The sequence below is a fragment of the Triticum aestivum genome, chromosome 1D (assembly GCF_018294505.1).
Source record: "Triticum aestivum cultivar Chinese Spring chromosome 1D, IWGSC CS RefSeq v2.1, whole genome shotgun sequence".
NCBI classification, from domain to species: Eukaryota; Viridiplantae; Streptophyta; class Magnoliopsida; order Poales; family Poaceae; genus Triticum; species Triticum aestivum.
In genome coordinates, this window is record NC_057796.1 from 252,650,508 (window position 1) to 252,665,048 (window position 14,541).

General features: G+C 46.1%; 1 protein-coding gene across 1 annotated transcript; it reads right to left on the reverse strand.

Moving 5' to 3' along the window:
• Window positions 1-8,007: 8,007 nt before the first annotated feature.
• LOC123181288 (cytochrome P450 89A2) lies at window positions 8,008-9,775 on the reverse strand. Its single transcript, XM_044593545.1, has one exon. It carries the CDS (start codon window positions 9,701-9,703, stop codon window positions 8,177-8,179), a length of 1,527 nt encoding a protein of 508 aa, XP_044449480.1. The 5' UTR covers window positions 9,704-9,775; the 3' UTR covers window positions 8,008-8,176.
• Window positions 9,776-14,541: the final 4,766 nt, after the last annotated feature.

Below are 14,541 nucleotides of genomic sequence, written 5' to 3' on the forward strand. Positions count from 1 at the left end.
AGATGACTAAAACACCGTTCTCCGGAACTATGGAGAGAGCAACTGATTTGTTGGAAATCATACATACAGATGTATGTGGTCCGATGAATGTTGAGGCTCGTGGCGGATATCGTTATTTTCTCACCTTCACAGATGATTTGAGCAGATATGGGTATATCTACTTAATGAAACATAAGTCTGAAACATTTGAAAAGTTCAAAGAATTTCAGAGCGAAGTTGAAAATCATCGTAACAAGAAAATAAAGTTTCTACGATCAGATCGTGGAGGAGAATATTTGAGTTACGAGTTTGGCCTACATTTGAAACAATGCGGAATAGTTTCGCAACTCACGCCACCCGGAACACCACAACGTAATGGTGTGTCCGAACGTCGTAATCGTACTTTATTAGATATGGTGCGATCTATGATGTCTCTTACTGATTTACCGCTATCGTTTTGGGGTTATGCTTTAGAGACGGCTGCATTCACTCTAAATAGGGCACCATCAAAATCCGTTGAAACGACACCTTATGAACTATGGTTTGGCAAGAAACCAAAGTTGTCATATCTTAAAGTTTGGGGTTGCGATGCTTATGTGAAGAAACTTCAACCTGATAAGCTCGAACCTAAATCGGAGAAATGTGTCTTCATAGGATACCCAAAGGAGACTGTTGGGTACACCTTCTATCACAGATCCGAAGGCAAGACATTCGTTGCTAAGAATGGATCCTTTCTAGAGAAGGAGTTTCTCTCGAAAGAAGTGAGTGGGAGGAAAGTAGAACTTGATGAGGTAACTGTACCTGCTCCCTTATTGGAAAGTAGATCATCACAGAAACCAGTTTCTGCGACACCTACACCAATTAGTGAGGAAGTTAATGATAATGATCATGAAACTTCAGATCAAGTTATTACTGAACCTCGTAGGTCAACCAGATTAAGATCCGCACCAGAGTGGTACGGTAATCCTGTTCTGGAGGTTATGTTACTTTACCATGACGAACCTACGAACTATGAAGAAGCAATAGTGAGCCCAGATTCCGCAAAATGGCTTGAGGCCATGAAATCCGAGATGGGATCCATGTATGAGAACAAAGTATGGACTTTGGTTGACTTGCCCGATGATCGGCAAGCCATTGAAAATAAATGGATCTTCAAGAAGAAGACTGACGCTGACGGTAATATTACTGTCTATAAAGCTCGACTTGTTACGAAAGGTTTTCGACAAGTTCAAGGGATTGACTACGATGAGACCTTCTCACCCGTAGCGATGCTTAAGTCTGTCCGAATCATGTTAGCAATTGCCGCATTTTATGATTATGAAATTTGGCAAATGGATGTCAAAACTGCATTCCTGAATGGATTTCTGGAAGAAGAGTTGTATATGATGCAACCGGAAGGTTTTGTCGATCCAAAGGAAGCTAACAAAGTGTGCAAGCTCCAGCGATCCATTTATGGACTGGTGCAAGCCTCTCGGAGTTGGAATAAACGCTTTGATAGTGTGATCAAAGCATTTGGTTTTATACAGACTTTTGGAGAAGCCTGTATTTACAAGAAAGTGAGTGGGAGCTCAGTAGCATTTCTGATATTATATGTGGATGACATATTGTTAATTGGAAATGATATAGAATTTCTGGATAGCATAAAGGGATACTTGAATACGAGTTTTTCAATGAAAGACCTCGGTGAAGCTGCATATATATTGGGCATCAAGATCTATAGAGATAGATCAAGACGCTTAATTGGACTTTCACAAAGCACATACCTTGACAAAGTTTTGAAGAAATTCAAAATGGATCAAGCAAAGAAAGGGTTCTTGCCTGTATTACAAGGTGTGAGATTGTGTAAGACTCAATGCCCGACCATTGCAGAAGATAGAGAGAAGATGAAATATGTTCCCTATGCTTCAGCCATAGGCTCTATCATATATGCAATGATGTGTACCAGACCTGATGTGTGCCTTGCTATAAGTTTAGCAGGGAGGTACCAAAGTAATCCAGGAGTGGATCACTGGACATCGGTCAAGAACATCCTGAAATATCTGAAAAGGACTAAGGATATGTTTCTCGTTTATGGAGGTGACAAAGAGCTCATCGTAAATGGTTACGTTGATGCAAGCTTTGACACTGATCCGGATACGTGTTTACATTGAACGGTGGAGCTGTCAGTTGGTGCAGTTCTAAGCAAAGTGTCGTGGCGGGATCTACGTGTGAAGCGGAGTACATAGCTGCTTCGGAAGCAGCAAATGAAGGAGTTTGGATGAAGGAGTTCATATCCGATCTAGGTGTCATACCTAGTGCATCGGGACCAATGAAAATCTTTTGTGACAATACTGGTGCAATTGCTTTAGCAAAGGAATCCAGATTTCACAAGAGAACCAAGCACATCAAAAGACGCTTCAATTCCATCCAGGATTTAGTCCAGGTGGTAGACATAGAAATTTGCAAGATACATACGGATCTGAATGTTGCAGACCCGTTGACTAAGCCTCTTCCACGAGCAAAACATGATCAGCACCAAGACTCCATGGGTGTAAGAATCATTACTGTGTAATCTAGATTATTGACTCTAGTTCCAGTGGGAGACTGAAGGAAATATGCCCTAGAGGCAATAATAAAGTTATTATTTATTTCCTTATATCATGATAAATGTTTATTATTCATGCTAGAATTGTATTAACCGGAAACATAATACATGTGTGAATACATAGACAAACAGAGTGTCACTAGTATGCCTCTACTTGACTAGCTCATTGATCAAAGATGGTTATGTTTCCTAGCCATAGACATGAGTTGTCATTTGATTAACGGGATCACATCATTAGGAGAATGATGTGATTGACTTGACCCATTCCGTTAGCTTAGCACTCGATCGTTTAGTATGTTGCTATTGCTTTCTTCATGACTTATACATGTTCCTATGACTATGAGATTATGCAACTCCCGTTTACCGGAGGAACACTTTGTGTGCTACCAAACGTCACAACGTAACTGGGTGATTATAAAGGTGCTCTACAGGTGTCTCCAAAGGTACTTGTTGGGTTGGCGTATTTTGAGATTAGGATTTGTCACTCCGATTGTCGGAGAGGTATCTCTGGGCCCACTCAGTAATACACATCAATATAAGCCTTGCAAGCATTGTAACTAATGAGTTAGTTGCGGGATGATGTATTACGGAACGAGTAAAGAGACTTGCCGGTAACGATATTGAACTAGGTATCGAGATACCGACGATCGAATCTCGGGCAAGTAACATACCGATGACAAAAGGAACAACGTATGTTGTTATGCGGTCTGACCGATAAAGATCTTCGTAGAATATGTGGGAACCAATATGAGCATCCAGGTTCCGCTATTGGTTATTGACCGGAGAGGTGTCTCGGTCATGTCTACATAGTTCTCGAACCCGTAGGGTCCGCACGCTTTACGATGACAGTTATATTATGAGTTTATATGTTTTGATTTACCGAAGGTTGTTCGGAGTCCCAGATGTGATCACGGACATGACGAGGAGTCTCGAAATGGTCGAGACATAAAGATTGATATATTGGAAGCCTATGTTTGGACATCGGAAGTGTTCCGGGTGAAATCGGGATTTTTCCGGAGTACCGGGAGGTTACCGGAACCCCCCGGTAACTTAATGGGCCTTATTGGGCCTAGGTGGAAGAGAGGAGAGGAGGCCAGGGCAGGGCCGCGCGCCCCTCCCCCCCAGTCCGAATAGGACAAGGAGAAGGGGCGGCGCCCCCCCTTCCTTCCTCCCCTCCACCTTTTCCCCCTTCCTCTCCTAGTCCAACATGGAAAGGGGGGAGTCCTACTCCCGGTAGGAGTAGGACTCCTCCTGGCGCGCCTCTCCTCCCTTGGCCGGCGGCCTCCCCTTGCTCCTTTATATACGGGGGCAGGGGGGCACCTCTCAACACACAATTGATCAACGATCTTTTAGCCGTGTGCGGTGCCCCCTTCCACCATATTACACCTCGATAATATCGTAGCGGTGCTTAGGCGAAGCCCTGCGTCGGTAGAACATCATCATCGTCACCACGCCGTCGTGCTGACGAAACTCTCCCTCAACACTCGGCTGGATCGGAGTTCGAGGGACATCATCGAGCTGAACGTGTGCTGAACTCGGAGGTGCCGTGCGTTCGGTACTTGATCGGTCGGATCGTGAAGACGTACGACTACATCAACCGCGTTGTGTGAACCGCTTCCGCTATCGGTCTACGAGGGTACGTGGACAACACTCTCCCCTCTCGTTGCTATGCATCACCATGATCTTGCATGTGTGTAGGAAATTTTTTGAAATTACTACGTTCCCCAACACATCCCTCGGTTGATACTTAGTGATTCAAGATCCAAGATCAACATGTCAACTAGTGAGCTTTTGCATCACCGCTAGAGGACAAGATCACTCGGTAAGCAACTCTTGCTAATCGTATCTCCATACGACTCTTGTTGTTGGGGACATCTCATGCCTCGCCAACTCCTATGCCTCGTAGCCCAAAACTGTTTTGATAGCCACGACAAGTCAACCAATGCTCCACGTGTAAGTGTCCGACACAAACCCATCACTTCAAGGAGATCTAGTGGCACCCTAATTTCATAGGCCCGCCACTAAATATACTTGACATGTGAAGGTGCAGCATTTGGGGAGGCATTTTTACTTGACATTCTTTGAGGGATCACCCTACTTAAAACATCTACCTTGCAAAAGGAAGGGTGCATAAAAGGGATAAACTTTCACAGGCAGTTTATGTATGTGTGATATGGTATAGCCCCTTTTCACAGCGCGTGGTGATCTCCATCTCCACGTGCACAGTCTGCCCATGTATGGTTGTCCTCGTGGTGATCTCCATCTCCACGCCATGGTGTCAACCGCCAAGTGTTACATAAAATACTATGCTATTAAAAACTAATAGCTACTGAAAGTAAATTACATTACATGGCTTCTCATGTTGACACGCAGGTCATTAATACAATAATGGGACAACCATATGGCTCCTGCCGGTTGCCGCACTCATGACACGCAGGTCATGAAACAATAATATACAAGCAACATACATGGGCTATACCAAATCACAGTCATTCCCTACAAAAATGAGTCAGACGTTCTACCTCCGAAGATAAAACCTCCTGAAACTCTATCTTCCAAGCGGATTTTGGCCTAGCCAGAAGCGTTGAAATCCTGTTCCAGATTTCGCCGCTAATCTAACTTTTTGTTAGCTTCAGTTTGACAGGTCGTGGAGCAAAATCGGAGTTCGTATGCAAAAGTTACAGTTGTTTTACCGAGACCGCTCCAACAGATTTCAGCACCGCGGAAATCACATTTCCAAGGTGTTGATCTATGTTCCGATTCGATCAATCTCATTGATCTTCGCGTGCTACATCCGGATTTACGTTCCACTGTCTACCCCGATGGCGGATAACCGACCGGTAGGGGTAAGTCGTGTCACGACCTCTGCATCACGATCACGGAAACAAGATCACGAAACCAACCTTCAACACTGACATGCGCGACCGATCTCATCGACCCGCACCTGAACCGATCTACATATCTCATATGCATATCATCGAATCTATTACCACACAGCGGAGGCTCTGATACCACTGTTGGAACACGTGGTACGCTACGCTAGCGCCAAATAAAATTTTCTACCGCGCATCCAAGATCATGCTGCTGGAAATAGATCACGGGATCGGGTTTACCACTAGACGCGCAGTCACCACAACGGAAGTAGAGTTGGTGATGCGTGTAGCCGATCTCCCAGGCTGTCTCCTCCTCGCGTTGTCGATCTCGCGCGAACAGCGAAGACCTGTGAACGGTGATCTCCCGCCAACGGCACCTCGCGGTTCCCTCGAACGGTTCGTCCAAGCACCGCAGATGCGATGCCTCCAAGGTATCCACACGTACGGGGAGCAACGTCGAGCGGCGGACTGCTAGGTCCGGTTGTGCGGCACGGGCATGGGGAGTGGCGGTGGCTAACCAGGGTTCAATCCGATCAACCCTAAGTGGTGTGCCCACTCCCCTTTATATAGACCTCCGAGGTGGGCTCAACACTTGAGCCCACTAGGATTCCACATCCATTTTCCACTCAGATCCAATCCGAATGGGCTGCAGCCCCTTAAGTGTGTGACTCTATAGGTTCACATACACATGAACACGACCAGAGTCGATAGTTGGTAGCGGCTCCTAGCAGAACGTGCCAACTCCCATGTGGGCGTAAAGTCGTTTGACGAACCTCAACAATGTGGCATATGCAACATTCCTTTTGCCTCACGATATTTGTTGTCAAGCTCAAGGCGAGTACTTGTCACCCTTGTGTTAGCTCGACCTCTCTTCTCGAAACCATGATACAGATTCCCGAACTGGGTTAACACTTAACCCAAGTCGCATGGCCATGCTTTCCGAATCTGATCACTCGAGAGGGCCCAGAGAATATCTCTCCAAATAGGATGGGCAAATTCCATCTTGGTTAACCATGTCTCGCGGCATGTCTCACGACTCACCTGAAAGCTACCTTTATAACTACCCAGTTACGGAGTAGCGTTTGATAGACCCTAAGTGAGTCGATCCTCATCCCGAGAACATGCGAGGACCTCAGGTCTAGGACATGGCATAGACATTGCACTTGAGACTAACAGATGACTATATCTCGCTGCATCTCAAAGTGGGTCTGTCCGGCTCGGTGATCTCCATCCCCGAGCCCATACTATCGGTTTAGCATCTCCATGCACATGACTTGTGAAACATAGTCATCAACCGAGTCGTATACTAGTCAAGGATATGTGTCCGCATAACCTTATCAACTAGGGACCATTAAAACAATCATCATACAATACATAGTTCCACAAACAAGTCACATACTTATTGATACATATCATTGATGATGTTCAAGGACAATACAAGGACTCATGAATACATAAGGAAATATCATCATCACATGATTGCCTCTAGGGCATATCTCCAACAGTTTTTTATACCGTTGACAACAAAGACTGTAGTATCTGAAAATGTCAGTTTTCAAAGTACTACTAAGATAGTGCCATGTTTGGCAATCAAAATATACATTGTTGTATTTACTGACCGCATGAGAGATCTTTTGTTGTGTTTCTCAGTTTTAAAAAAAGAGGTCCTTGCCTCTTTTTTTTAAAACAGCAAAATTACCACAGTTTTGTGCATGCTATGGTTTATAATGGTGCCACTTTAACTAGAGCCAAACACTTCAAAGTATTTGAAACCATAGTTTTTCAAAATACTGTGGTATTCTTGAAATACTTTGAAAATACTTTGCAACCAAACCCACCCTTAATGTAATTTTACTTTTTTTTACGTGTTGTTCTACGTCCTGTTGTCTAGCCATGGTGTTAGCCTTTGTTTTCTTCGATATTAGTCGGATTTAAGATGCCTTTGGTTGTCTTTATTAAAAAAAAATTGAGTTGACCAAATGAAATCTAGTCACAGGGTCCAACGAAGAAGATTCATTTGCGGAGTATATATATCACTTCCATGACAACACTCAGGTTAACTCTAATACAGGATGCAAATAAAGTAGCGTTAACACTAGTCAGAACTGAAGTCACCCAAGTAGCATGCTGGCGGAAACAAAGTTATCTTGGACGGATACATCTATTTTAACTTTTCTTCAAAAAATCTTCACATGCCCGGAGTTGTATACTCCCTCCCGAACCATATTACTTTTTCTCAAACGGATGAACGACGAGTAATATGCATTGGAGGGGAGTATTTTTTTTTTAACAAACTAGGAGTACTTGTCATCAACACTCCGGAGATATCTCTGCCCCGCCTTCCTCTCTTTCTCGGAGACTTATCGTGCCTACGAGCACTGCCTCCTGCCTCATCCACTCATGTCACGCTTTCCGAGCTCTCGCGCATCCGTGTCAACAAGCTCCATCTGGACCAGGAAATTCAACCAGGCAGGAAATCTGTGCTCTTGCTTGCTCAATCAACTAACATATGTAACCGGCCTCTGAACGAAGAATCAATTGCTGGAGTAGTAAACACGCAGCACGAACCAGTAGACAGTGGTAAACACCTCAATTTCTCGAAAGCGGCACTAGTAATATTCCATCGTACAGCAACGAATTAACCATTATCAACATGGAGTAACTAAACAAGAACGACCGAAGCGATAGGAGTGGACTATTGGTCGGATTTGACTACTGGCTGATGGAGATGGACTTTGTCTCAGGCCCTTCGGGGCACGAGGCGTGGGCGCAGCGGCTTCTTCATGACGACGGTGAACTCGTTCTTCTCGGCGAAGTCCACCTCCTCGCCGGCGACCTCCTGCCACTCGAACTCCCTCACCATGTTGGCCACGAAGTACTCCAGGTGGAGCATGGCGATGCCCAGCCCGGCGCAGATCCTCCGGCCCACGCCGAACGGCATCATCTTGATCTCCCGGTTGCCGGTCACATCCACAGCTTCGCCCGCGCCGCCTGGCAGGAACCGCTCCGGCACGAACTCCGTTGGCTTCTCCCACTCCCGCTCGTCCCTGCTCATCTCGGCCACCATGAAGTTCACCGTCGCCCCCTTGGGAATCAGGTACCCGCCGATTTCCATGTCTTCCGCCGCCTTGTGCGGTAGCACGAAGTGCGCCGGTGGGTGCTTCCGGAGGCCCTCGAGGACCACCGCCTTGAGGTACGGCATCTTGTGGACGTCCTCCTCCGAGACCTCGTCCTGGTCGTCCCCCTTCGTGGCACTGATCTCTTTGTAGAGCTTCTCCTGGATGGCCGGGTTCTTGACCAGCTCGGCCATGATCCACTGCAACCCGGTGGAGGTGGTGTCGGTCCCGGCGTCCAGGAACTCGGAACAGAGGTTGATCATCTCGTCGTCGGTCAGCGGGCGGTTTCCCTCCTCGGGGAGCTTTATGTCGAGCAGGGCGTCGACGTAGGAGTGCTCGAACGTGCTCTCTTTCTTGGGCTCGCCGCCGCTTTTCCTGTACTCCCGCCGAGCGTTGATCAGCGGCACGAACAGGTCCTTCTTCCGCCGCTGCATGGCGTGCACGGTCTGGAGGCGGTCGCGGTAGAGATGCTTGGTCACCGACGGCAGGAAGGAGAAGATGGGCATCTTCCTCGACCTGTAGATGAGCAGTTCGCGCTGGGCGGCAGCGATCGCGCGGACCGTGGCCTCGTCGAGCCGCTCACCGAAGCACATGAGCACGAGGAGGCAGAACATGGCGTACTGGAACGTCTCCACGACGGCCGCGCCGCCGGACGACGACTCATCACGCAGCTTCTCGGCGAGCACGCGGCGCACCCAGGAGCGCGCGGGCGCGAAGAGTCGGACGCGGGACGGGTGCAGCGTCTCGGAGACGAGGTTGCGGCGCAGGAGGCGCCAGACGGGCCCGTAGCTGGCGCGCGTGATGGTGTTGTTGTTCTCTCCCAGCAGCTTGAGCGAAGGGAGGGCGGGGCGGTCCGCGAGCGTGGCGCCGCGCTCGACGAGCGCCGCGTGGGCGAGGCGGCGGTCGGCGACGAAGATGGAGAGGCGGGACCCCACGCGCAGGGACACGATGGGGCCGTAGCGCGAGAAGAGGCGCCGGAGCAGGGGCTCCACGTCGGCGAGCGAGTTGTTCAGCCACACCACGCTGCCGAGCACCGGCAAGGACGGCGGGCCCGGCGGGACGCGGAGCCGGCCGCCCTTGCGGCCGCGGAGGAGTAGGATCAGCGGGATGGCGAAGAGGATCGAACCGAGGAAGATGTGCCACGTGTCCATGGCGAGCGTGTGGTGCTCTTCCGCTCTCTGCTGCTGCTGGAATGGATGCGGAAGACTGAGATGAGGACGGTGTGGAGCTGTGCGGTTGCCGTTTTAACCAGCGGATGGAACGTGTTGATCGTGTTTACGTCATCGCCCTAGTGCTTGGAAAAGAAGGAAGGGAATGTTCGACCGTGTGCTGACGTCAGGGCTGACGAGCCCTTGGAATCTTCCGATAGTCAATCTAGATTGGCACTTTCGAATTGCTGCTCAAGGAAAGAAAATTACTCCCTCTTCGATTTTTAATCGTGAAAAATCGATAAGAAAAGGCAAATAGTAATAGATAGGAAAATTATTTTTCTTTGTGTGATATCAATGCTTTGAAACGGTTTCCCACATACTAAGGAAATCGCTCGCGTGCGAAGGAACGTTTCCGCTAAGTAACTGCCCGTGCATATAATTTGCACATTTCTGGTGATAAATTATTAATGATTTTTTAGGCAATCACAGTAATTACCTGTCATCTTATTGTTAATGTGTACTATAATTGATTAAAAAAATCTAGCTGTCAATTAATGAGCACCCATTGACATACCTAATAAACAAGATTTTATTTGGTAAGCAAGTAAGAGTTGGTTTTCATGGAAAACATGGTGGGTAAAATCATAGATGTGATGTGACATGGGTGGGGGAGGGGTTATTAAAAAAATGGATAATTGGTTTTATGCCTCTAGTGGTTTGGGCGGGAACGAGTGTTTTCGAAAACTAGGGGTAAATGTGCCGAGTGTGACCCAACTAGGGCATAAAACCAATTATCCCTATCAAAAAATATGGAGGGGAGGAGGCATGTGTAGGAACGTTGAAGAAAGGAAGTAGCAAGAGAGGGAACACTAGAGGACATTGTTTTGGTACCCCGAACATATTTGCTCCTGATAGCTATGTTGTTGTTTGGTTCTTCACGATTGGTGTTAGTTCATGAGTTGTTCAGTGCCATGAAAATAGACATATGCTACACCCTCTGTTCATAAATATAAGATGTTCAAACTTTTTGTGAATCAGATATATAGACATGTTTTAGTGTGTTTGTTCACTCATTTCAGTCTATATGTAGGTCATATTGAAATATTCAAATCATCTTACATTTATAAACGGAGGGAGTAATAGTCAAGGTCTTCTCCATGCCACGGTCTCAGCCGTCTTCTCATTTAGCGGTCTCATCGGCGGTTGGAGGACTAGGAACCCATCCCTTTTGTTTTTCTTAGTTTTAACAAGTACAATTATTTCCCTTAGGTTTAGTTTCCCTCGCAGCATCAACCAGGTGGTATTTATGATGGCAAGTTAAATAAGGTATTTTCGGCCTCTCCCTACTTTGAGTCTTCGAGATGTTTGGTCTAGCGTCTGGGAAAGGCCTATGAGGTTAGGCGTTGTCAGATATGTTGGCTCTTTTCATATCTTGGCCGTTGGTGTGTCAACCAGGGCTAGCGGTTGGCTGGCTTTTGGTGCGACGACTCCACCTTTTTCTTTCGGTTTGTTATGCAACATGGTTGGTTTCTTCAACCCTCTAGATTGGTGGTAAAGGATTGCAACTCTGCACTTCTTGTATGGAGAAAGAAAAAGGAAGAGGACAGGCAAAGGATGGGATGTTTGACCGTATACTAACATTGGGACTGATGAACCCTTGTAATCTTTGAATAGTCAATTGCTTGATCAACCTAGAATGACACTCTTGATTTGCTGTTCAAGGAAAGAAAATTAGCTTATGTTTCTTCCTTCAATTTTGATAGTGGGAAATTGATAATAAAAAGCAGATATTAATATCTAGATAAGACAAAAAATTGATAAAGAGAGCTCCCTCTCCGATTTCTATTATTAGAAACTACTTGTCTGTTACAAACTATCACAACCAGAATGAAAAGCTACGCAAAAAGCAGCAAAAGACACGATGCGCGATCGAGACAAAACAACATGAGCTAGACCCATCTATCTATCAAGATCACAAGGAGGTGAGGCTACATCAGCCTATATGCCAATAACCACTAGGGCAATGTTTAAGACTCCAACATCATCATCCTGGGAATTCCACAAACCAGATCTCCAGAACAGATGTTACGACCAAATCCATACAGTTTAGATAATTCGAGTAGCAGGAAACAGAAGCAAAAGTATCCATCTGGGAGGGTAAAAGCCAAGTCCGGCGGCAGCCGGTGAAAGCCAAAGAGAACTTCAACTTGGTGGAGGACTGTATCTTCCATCTCCATTACCCGGCAGCAATCCTGTGGGTCATCCTCCATCCCAGCGCGGCAATAAAGACTTCACCAGCGATCATCTAAAAAAATTACACCCTCCCACATTAGGCTTTGTCTTTCTGGGTTTATCTGCAAGATGAATCGATCATGAAGCATTTTAATGATCAAATTAACAGGCACACAAGGATCAGTAACATTATTATTATCAAAAATCACATCATTTCTCAATGGGACATTTGCATTTGTGCCCCTAACTCGAACCCACTACTCAGATTTGCCCCTAATTTTGGAGCATGCTCAAATTTGCCCCTTTGTCGTTAGTTCCCCTTATAAAAATACCTTCCGTTCCGTTTTCGTCCGGTCAAAGGGCTTTGACCGTCTACTAGACGTTTTCCGGACATTGTTGCCCCTGCCTCCTTATGTCATTGACATGCAGCACCCACTCTAAAAAATGAAAGGAAAAACTATTTCTCTCAGCCCTCTATCTCACACACTTACATATTGGTTCAAACTAGGAAACATTAAACTATGGAAAAGACTCTATCACTTACAGGTAGACCCAACTGAAATAATAATAAAATAAATTATTATCTCTCATAATCTCTCTCTCTCTCTATGACCTGTGCACGGCTCGATTGATGATGGCCATCGCCGGCGCACCTACGGGTGAGGACCACGGGGGCGGAGACAACAGCAGTTGCGGCTGCCACAGCGGCCTCGCGACCCATGGAAATATTCTTACTCGTCCCTTTCCTCTACTTCTTGCCGTAGAGTGTGCCGAGGACGCCATTGTTAGGCACCGTGGCCAGCAACTCGAGACAGCGGAGCATGTCCATGAGCAACGCCGGCCGGCTCTTGTCCACCCCACGCGGTGAATCAGGCATGGACCACCCGTAGACGACGCCCAGGACCCCATCCTCCACCACGGTCATCGCTATTGACTTCCGAAATTATGCGGCCCCGAGCCAGCGGACCTCCCCGGCATCCATCCCGTCATCTATGTAAGGTCGTGCCCCTAATGCCCTCTTCCGCGCTCAATTTCGTGCCCGTAGCTCACAGCATGAAGTCGGCCGCCATGACCGACCATGGGTGGTCGTGCGCGTGCATTACCACCTATTGCTGCAACGCCTAGCACGCGTGGCGTGTGTCGAGCAGATACACCGCGCGCCTCGCGCCCTCCTCTCGCAGTCATCTGGCCACCTACGGTGAGCCGCCGGTGAGCATGGTCACTCACGACAAATATGACTGGACGGAAATGGCACGAAAGGGTATTTCTATGAGGGGAAATAACTGTAGAGGGGAAAATTTGAGCATGCTTCAAAATTAGGGGCAAATTTGAGTAGTGGGTTTGAGTTAGGGGCACAAATGCAAATGTCCCTTTCCCAATTTCCAAATTTTCTAGAATATAGCCAAAATCCCAACAGATACCAGGTTTCTTTCATTCTTATTAAAATAATTAACCATGTCTTAAACATATCACCAACATTACCAGGTATGTTTTGTACATCAAAGGAACATTTTATAATATTCCAGAGCAACTTAGCAATGGAGCATCTGAAAAGGAGACGATCAACACTCTCATCGTGAATACACGAAGGGCATTTTTTATCACCAGTCCAACCTCTTCTAAGAGATTTTCTTTGGTCAGAATACTATTTCTTAGCACCAACCAAAGAAAAACCTTCACACTAGGGGGCATCTTAATCTTACACATGAAGTTATGTGGATATTTCACCCCATTCTCAATAGTATGTCTACAGTAAGACTTAACAATATATATGTCGTTTTACACGGAGACCATTTAATTTCATCTCTCTGTTCAATCAAAGTCACAATGGCACAACCCTCTTGTGGTCCCACAATTCCAGTGAGTCCCCATAAAGAGTTCTTCTAAAATGGACAGGATCTAATCCTTTATTCAAAATCGCACTTACTAATTTATTTTTATCAAAACACAAATTATAAAGCCTAGGGAAATTATCTTTGAGTGCTTTATCTCCAACCCACCAATTTTCCCAATTCTCACATTCTTCCCATTTCCAACCAAAAATCTACACAATGACAGGAATGATCTTTGTGTTTAATAAGTTCATACCAGAATTGTGAGTCCCCTTGTTTATATTTAATCTTAGCCACACCCCTCATTTTTTTGGTATTTATTAACCAACAACTCCTGCCATAGTCCATCAGTATTAAACAATTTTCACCACCATTTTACAAGCAAAGCTTTCTTCATTAAAGCTAAATTTGGAATTTCTAAACCTCCCATATCTTTAGGTCTACACACCTCAGACCATCTCCACTTAATGATATTTTTTCTTATCTTCTTCTTTCCACACAAGTTTAGCCCTAAAAAATCCATCCTCGTATTAACCCCAATAGGGAGTCCATAAAAGGACATCATAAAGTATGGAATGCCAGTTAGTGAGGATTGAACAAGATTTATCCTCCCAGCACTAGCAAGCAGCTTACCTTGCGAATTACTACATTTCTTCTCCGTTTTATGCTCGGGTAGTTTCCAAATTTTATTTCTAATTCTCTTCTCATCAATAGGTTGCCCAAGGTATCTCATAGGCAGAGAACCCATAGCGCGGGTGAAAATCTTTGCAAATT

Bases quoted from the DNA above. Each gene is read 5' to 3' on its own strand.
- LOC123181288 (XM_044593545.1), bottom strand. From the start codon at position 9,703: ATGGACACGTGGCACATCTTCCTCGGTTCGATCCTCTTCGCCATCCCG.